Genomic DNA, 8817 nt, shown 5'->3' on the forward strand with positions numbered 1-8817 from the left:
GGCAGATTGGTGCAATGTGGGTGCCTATGGGTGCGCCATGGGTCTGTTTGTTTATCTTTCACTCAAAGGAGAAAGATTAAGAGCCAAAGAATCCTCTCGTCATTCCATAACACATTTTCCCGGCCTCTAGACCATGAAGGTATCATCAATGAACTTTAATCATACAAGGGGTTTGGAAGGCTAGGAAGGTTTCCTCTAGACGGTCCATTAACTGGTTGGCATAGAAGGGTGCATGTGGATGCCTATGGGTGTGCTATGGATCTGTTTATGTATCTTTCCCTCAAAGGAGAAAGATTAAGAGCCAAAGACATGCTCTCCTCATTCCATAACACATTTTCCCAATCTGCTTACCTGGTCCTCCTCAGCCCAAGGTGCCACCTTCCCGGACATTGACCTCCATCTCTCCGATGGCTCAGTGCACACTTCTGTCCAAATCAGGGCCACTAATGACTATCAGTGCTTGCATTTTGAAAACTGTTGTGCCTTCCATACCAAAAAATTGCTCCCTTGTAGCATGGCCACCCATGGCAGATGTACTTGCAGTGTTGTCCAATAGGCTGAACATCTCATGAAGGCCTTCATAGACAGGCATTCTCCCCCCGCCTCCCCTCCCATCACCTGTAATCCGCAAACAAGTTTCTCATACCATATCCTTACACACTCCTAAACCTCCCACCACCCCCAAGAACCCACTACAAAGGAGTGTGCCACCACATCACCCAATATCGTCCTGAACTGGAGCATCTGAACTGTTTTCCTTGAAAGGCCTTTGAATAACTATCACCATTCCTGGAAATGAGGGATATCCTACCTATAGTCATTCCCACCCTTCTTAATGTGGTGTTCCACCATCCACTCAAACTACATAACATCCTGGTCCATACCCACGCCACCCCCACTCCATTGCCACAGCGGTTATATTCCTGTGGAAGACCCAGATGCAAGACTTGCTTGATTCACTGCCCAACAGATCGTACTCTTGTCCTGTCAAAGTCTTACCCTACTCCACCAGAGCAGGAACACCTGTGAAAGCAGCCATGTCATATGCTAGCTCCACTGCAATTCCTGCACAGCATTTTGTTATCCACTAGAATGAATGGCCACTGTCAAACTGTGGGCAAGCAAAGATTGCTCACTCATTAGCAGAACACAACAAATTCAAAATAAACAGTTGCTTCACAAATCATGCCATCTTGATTCCTTCTGTCCCGTACAAGGTTTTTGGAACAATGGAAATGGGAATTAGCCTTGAAACATATTCCTTGCTCCTGTAATCCTCCTGGCCTCCATCTCCACTAACCCACTACACCCACATCCCACACACTCTGCCCAACAGTCACCACCTCTCAATTCAAGCCTTCATGTCATTGTTGCTGTGCACTACATGATCTCATTGTCTTTGGTGCCCAATTTTCACATTCTCAGCCCACGCACCTGCTACCTCTCCCTTCCATGTCACTATCCTACATACCTGATGCTTCCTTCCAATCCAACAGCTACTCCTCCTCATCTGCTTCCTCCTGTTTCCTGCCTCTTTCCCCATGTACCCAGCCACCCCAATGTAACCACTCACCCCAGTTCATAACCAAATTGCAATCCCGGCATTGCCTGTTCGCTGCCCAGGGCATATGTGTATTATTTGTATTCTACCAGAGCTTTGCCCAACATATTTATACTGGATGTTATGTCAATAAACACAGTAATGAAGCCAGTCCTGTTATGGATATTAAATTTAATGACTGATTGTAACTGTTTTTCTTGGTAGTGTAGCTTTGATTAACAATGTTCACAACTTCAGTTCTCACTAGTCGTAGAAATCATCCAAAGAATAATCTGAGATGATGATCTGGAACAATAGTTTCAGATGCATCTAACAGCCCAGCAAGCAGCATCTTGCTGAAACTGAAAAACTACCAAAACCATCATACCTGTAGGAGCAGCGGTCATTAATGGGAAAATAAATTATTACATATCTCAGTTCACATTCTGGTAACTGAAGCTCTTCACTTTATTATTTTCTTTCTTCTGTCAGTGACATCATCAGCCTGTAACTGTTCTTGAAGTTCATTTGTTTCCAACTGTATTAATCTGTGCATGTCTCCACCGCTTTAATAAATATGAGCATTGTGGAACTGTCTCAAAAGTATACAGCACCATTTGTTAGCCTTTTTGGCCGATTTCATAATCCTTCCTCTGGTGCCAGTTTTTAGAACATGTTTTTTTTACTATTTATAATTTGAAACCCATTTTGATAATTCATCTCCGTTCTGTTACTACAATCTGGATTTTTTTTATGTATTCAGAAGGACTTAATTCTTTAAATCTTTTAACGGGTTGAGAGTTAGTATCACCTAGTGATTCATTGTGTGCCTCTAAACATATAAATTACAATGTTGTAATAAAGGAAGTGCATACACTAATATCAGACATATGGGAAACTGAAATCATGTCAGATAACTGGAAAATTGAAACAATAATCCCCATTTATAAGAAAGGAGATAGAACTGCATATGAAAACTACTGAAGTATAACACTGCTAAGCATGGCTTAAAAGGTCATCATATGTTTACTAAATCAAAGGATTCGGAAATGCACAGAAGGCATACATGGGGAACATCAGTGTCACTTTCAACCAGACAGACGAACAACTAATCAAGTACTTGCGAACAGAAAACTGATGGAAAATTTCTATGAGCATAATATAGACCTACACTCCCTACTCATTGATTTCAAACCAGCCTTTGATAGCATCAGGTGGCAAGAATTATACAGAGCGCCAAGGGAAGTTGGCTAGACTATTAAATCCAATCGGAATCGCACTGACAGAGTCAAGAGCTAAAGTATAGATATTCAACAGGACAAATGAAAGATTCATCTTTAATAAATAAAGGAGTGAAGCACGGTAACAGTCTCTCCAGTGTCATATTAAACATATATCCCTGCACAGCATGGTAAATAAAATCAATAAAAGAGGCACCATATCCATGAAAACCAGCCAGTTATGTAAATATGCTGAAGACATAGCAATAGTATGAAGAGATTCTAACACACTTACAGAAATACCTGGCAACGGAAACAGAAGTTTTAAAAATCAGCTTCATCACAAATAAACATAAAACAAAATGTATAGTAATGTCATGCTCTGAGGCCAGAAGAACCCCCAAAAATCTAAATATAAATGGGAAGTACTTCAAAGGGGTATCATCTTTTAGTTACCTGGAAGGCTTAATACCAAATGATAACAACATCTGAAAGGCTATACAGGAAAGGATACAAGCAGAGAGCACAACTTACTTTGCAGCTCTACAACTCTTCGAAAACAGCCTTTTTATAAGAAGAATGAAATTCTTAGTACATAACTCCCTAGTTCACCTGGTTGTCACACATGGGTCCGAGGTACGGACACTGACAGAAGATGATGAAAATGCTTTAAGAACCTATGTGTGAAAAGTACTACATAAAATGTATGGCCCAATGAGGGAGGAAGAAGACCAGAGGATAAACTGTTACACTGAGTAATAAGCATTAATACAAGGAAAAGAGATAGTAACATTTGTCAAATCACAATGAACATAATAGCTAGGACATTGAGAGAGAATAGCAGAGGATAGAATACAAAAGAAAATTATGAAAAGTATCATCCATGCTACTAGACCAAAAGGGGAGACCTAGAAGAAAGTGGATTGATGATGTAATGGAGGATCTCTCTCATCAGCAAAGGAGTCCAGGGATGGAAAACAATTTTAAAAAACCAAGAAGCGTAGAGGAAAATAAACGAAGAAGCCAAAGGTCACAAAGCATGGTAGCGCTACAGAAGAAGAATAATAATTGTGATATGTGCTTAAATACTTAATACAATGGGATGCTGACCTACAAGGTTCTATTATCTTCATATTCTAGGTAGTTTGAGGAAGAAAGATTTCAGGAAGCTGCAGAACAATCAAATCTGGATAGCTAGACAGGGATTTGGACATTGCAGCTCCTGAGTGCATGTTCAGTGCCTTAGCTTTAACCACTTATCCCATGATGCTCCAACAGCCAGTTTTCACTGACAACACACTACATTCTGTCTCTTTAAGATGATCTCAATCCACAGAGAGAGAGAGAGAGAGAGAGAGAGAGAGAGAGAGAGAGAGAGACAAAACAAGGTTCCACTACGCATGGCTCTAAACTGCGTTGGGTAAGGGGCAAAAGTTGACTTTTCAGCTGATAGTTTTGATCAGAAACCATGCTGGATGCTAGAGAGCAAAATGTTTTGTTCTGTAACATTATCTTATACCCCCAGTATATTATAGGCTCATAATGTATGTTTAGATGAGCTTCGTAATAGGACATTGCTACACCAGTTGCTGATTCCACTGTGTTGCATCAGATCTGCCTATCTATAGATTTACACTTTGCTTTATATCTGTTGTAAAGCAAGTGTTTTCATTTAATAAGCTTCCTAATGCTACTGATATGCCATGGTGATCTGCCATGCTTATTTATTTTCTAGTTACATATTACTGTAAAGTGTGATCAACTACTCAGTTTTACTTATATTAGAGGCATTTTGCAAGGCCCTTATCTAAAATAAATGTTTCCAGCTCCCATTACAAATATGTCGATGTCAAGTTTGCAATAAAACGTAGATTTTTTTGCTCATTTCTACAATACTTTGTATCCTCGTTCATTTATTTATGTTATGATCACTGTTGCTAGAATTGCATACGACAGTTGGCCCTGGTCTCTGTGTATACGTTCTCAAGAAAACTCGCCAATCTGTAGCTGACAAATATGTCTCCACCACAACTGGAATTCCAAATTACATACCTGATACGTTTTCCATGGATATTAATGGGAGCATTTCAGAGAGGTTGCTTTAGCCTTATAAAATCATATTTTCCCATTGCCTGATATTCAGTTAATACCTGTGTACTGTAATTATAGGCTAATCTTGTTGATTATTCTTTGTAATCTGAGTGTTTTATCTGGGATACTGGTACAGAAGCACACTGTATAATGTATTTTAAAGGATTTATTTATTACTGAAGTACTATATCACAAAATATTTGTGTATATGGTAGAATGGTGGAGAAAGTACATAAACAAGGCAATAAAATGCACAGAAAAATGCTGCTGTCACATTCTTGTATCTGATAAATGACACTGATGACTGACAATAAGTGGAAAGGTGTGCATTTATCCATTGCAGCTGTGCTGGGCCATACAAGATCTCTATGTTTTGACTGCCTTTGCTGAATGTGATAGTAGAGTCAATGACACTCAATGACCACTAGCCACAGGCATCAATTAGTGTCCAGTACTTTGCTCATCTTAAAAATAGGTAACTTAGAAAATGTGTAGGATGGTACTGTATCTTATGGTTCACTGAAATGGGAATGACTTTGACATTTAACATGTCATGAAATGACAATTTCAGAGGCTGGTCTCATGCAGATATGATTTTATGTATACAGACTGTAGCAGTGAGTAAAAAATGTGTACGAAGGCCGGGAATCGAACCCAGGTATCCTAGGCTCGTGCATTAGCCACTAAGGTACCTTGGCACAGTGGTTCACACAACTGCACAGATTATCCTGGCACTTCTGCCTCCTCGACACGACTCTCACTGTTGCCACAGCCTACTTTAAATTCCCCCTTGCACCTGAACAGAATTTCTGAGACTCTCCATGTTCTGGAATAGCACCTCAGCATTGAACATAAATGGGGGACCCAGCCTGAAACCCAAGTGCAGGCACTTAAACACATAAAATCACACAATTTCAGAGACTTTATGGGCCTCATACAGACATAATTTTCTGTATATAGACTGAAGCGGCAAGTGAAAATTTGCACCAAGATACCTTGGTCTCATACAAATATGATTCTATGTATATAGACTGAAGTAGCAAGGGAAAATTTGTACGGTGGTTCCTTGGTCTCATACAGATATGATTTCATGTATATAGACTGAAGCTGAAGGTAAAAATTTGTACCAAGGTTCGATGCTGAGGTGCTATTCCAGAAAATGGAGAGCCTCAACAATTCTGTTTGTGTGCAAGGGGGAATTTAAAGTAGATTGAGACAGCAGTGAGAGTGTGGATCAATGTGGGTTGCATGCCAGGTTAATCCGTGTAGCTGTGCGAACTGCTATTCTAAGGTAGCTAACACACCTGCCTAATTAGCAGGAAACCCAGTTCAATTTCCCCTTCTTGGTAAAAATGTTAACTCACCACTTCAGCCTGCATATATAAAATTTAATGTCATTCCAAATGAAATTGTAGGAATGCATATAAGGCATAGGAAAGTGTGTTGATGAGACACTCCTTTATGAATCACACAGAACATTAACCCTAGAGTACTAAACCCTCATAAAATTTATGATTGCAGTTGATACCAATTCACAGTTCCCTACGATCTGGTATTGTCAGCATTGGGTGTAAAAAAAGTCATTTTGTACTTTTTTGTGTGGGACATACCATTGAAGGCCTTATAATCGTAATTAATTGGTGTTTAAGCTATAAATTATGACTTTCTTTGAATAAAATACGGAATAGCCTAGTAAAATTTACGATGGTTTAGTAAAAATCAATTTTTTCTCTCCTTTAGTGTTCTGGGGTTAAATGATTATCAAATGTGTATGATCATCCTGACAGATGCAACAGACCCTGAACGAATTTTTCGCTCTGCAGCAGTGTGTGCACTGATGTGAAACTACATGGGAGATTAAAACTGTGTGTCGCACCGAGACTTGAACTCAGGATCTTTGCATTTTGCGCCCAAGTACTCTACTGAATGAGCTACCCATGCCCAACTCACAACCTGTCCTCACAGCTTTCACCCCCGCCAAGTACCTCATGTCCCACCTTCCAGACTTCAAAGAAGCTGCCCTGTGAAATCTGCGGTACTAGCACTCTTGGTAGAAACTATAATGTGGAGACATGGCTTAACCACAGCCCCTAGTATGGTTCCAGAAAGAATTTTTCACTTTGCAGTGGTGTGTGCGTTGATATGAACCGTCCTGGCTTCTGTGAAGTTTGGCAGGTAGGACATGACGTACTGGCGTGGAGCATTTGCCCACAGAAAACAAAGGCCCCGAATTCAAGCCTCGGTCTGCCCACAATTTTAATCTGCCAAAAAGTTTCATGATAGGCCCTATTTTTAAGCCAATTGCACCTACAACATACAATACCATTCTTCGATCAAACTGTGCAAAAACTGCCAACTCGAATAACATCACACATGTTAACTCCTTCTTTCAGCATGTTCTGGCAGATTCCGTCATGAAGGAGAACCTTTAGTGACAGTGGGCCATCCGAAACGTACAGTAGCGTTCGTCGGCTTTCACTCGTCAATAATGATGCTGTGTTGTTGTAAACCTTCTGACCAAAAGCTAGCGGATTATATGGCTTTTTCATTGGTCTTACTTTAAGTTTCAGGGAAAATTGGTAACTATTTTTTTACAGCAAACATTTCACTTCCGCAATGGAATAGTTGTCATTTTAAAATGGCAGTTCGATTGTGTCACTTCAATGCTCCTGTCACAATCACAATATTAAATGATTTTTTATTTTTATTAGTTCCTGACGCACGCGAAGCTGCGCTATTTTCGGAATATACTGATGCATTCTATCAAACATTAATGCGAAACGGCAACAATGAACAGCATTCTATAGTTTTACAGTATCACTAAGAATGAGATATGTTCATTAACTTTTTAAAAAAATATCTTATTTATTTCTGGAATCAGTGATGAGCCTAGTGAATTTGTACGCAGTACTCTTTGAAATCATTGCTGAACTAACCATCCTTTGCATTTACATCTGCCGTTGAATACGCCTTTTTCTGTAAGTATTGGTAGTTTTTCCTTGACAACTGTTTTCGTAGGCAACTGACAATAAGTTTCCGAGAGTAAGCCATTTAATCGCCAACCATGTACCCAACACGACCCCTAACCACAAAATTCAACACAAGCACTTTTATTTACAAACATTCACATAGACACCAGAGATCTTCCATTGGAGATTTTAATTTTTACTTCGCGCTGGCACACTATGGCCTTGCTTTGACGATTATGACGACTCTACGTTCAATGAAAACTTGCACATGTATCTCCTACAAGCCCCAGACCTGTGGAAACATCCTAACGGCTCACTGTCATGCCAGCTGGCATAAAAGTCAGAAAAGTTAAAAGCCGTTTGTTTTACTGGCCGCATGCACCTTGCTCCACCTTTAACAAGAGCTTCGAAAACTGCACTAGATGGCTAAGTTCTCATATTGCATTCTTTAGCAAGACAGTGTCACGACTGTAAAATGAGTTATATTTTCAGCTACATAAATAAATATTTTGTACATTGGAAAATGATTGTGAACATCATGGTAGGAGTCTCATACTGGCCTTCAGCAAATCCGTTTAACCACCATGTAGTATAATAACAATAATTTTTTTAAATAAGCCTATAAGACATAGAAATTTATTCGTCTAGTTTCAACATACAGCTTAAATTGCATAAGTTATACTGAACAAGTCACTGAATGTAAATGTTACAGTGAGTGGAAGCAGAAAATTTATTTCTGCCTTCGGAGATTTAAAGCTACCTTTGATATGAAATAAAATCCCACCAAAACTTCACAGTGATTTTATTGACACAATTGATGGCTGGTTCTGTATATTGCCACAAAGTTTTGTTACAAAATTAGATCTACAGCAACAATTCTCTCTCAGAACCATGACTGAGAATAAAATTAAGGTAGAACAGTTGAGAAAAGAGCCTAATTTCCGGATGCACCTTCAGAGCATTGCAAATATTTTGACATTTTGGAATTAAACTGGAC

General features: G+C 39.4%; 1 protein-coding gene across 1 annotated transcript in view; it reads right to left on the reverse strand.

Moving 5' to 3' along the window:
- LOC126480737 (probable enoyl-CoA hydratase echA8) overlaps positions 1-8016 on the reverse strand; it is a 69433-nt gene extending 61417 nt beyond the window's left edge. The window contains exon 1 of the mRNA XM_050104008.1: positions 7788-8016. Within this exon, the coding sequence (XP_049959965.1) occupies positions 7788-7902 (115 nt within the window). The 5' untranslated portion in view covers positions 7903-8016. The remainder of the gene's footprint in view (positions 1-7787) is intronic.
- Between the last annotated feature and the right edge of the window lie 801 nt (positions 8017-8817).

Source organism: Schistocerca serialis, chromosome 5 (genome assembly GCF_023864345.2).
Source record: "Schistocerca serialis cubense isolate TAMUIC-IGC-003099 chromosome 5, iqSchSeri2.2, whole genome shotgun sequence".
Classification (NCBI taxonomy): domain Eukaryota; kingdom Metazoa; phylum Arthropoda; class Insecta; order Orthoptera; family Acrididae; genus Schistocerca; species Schistocerca serialis.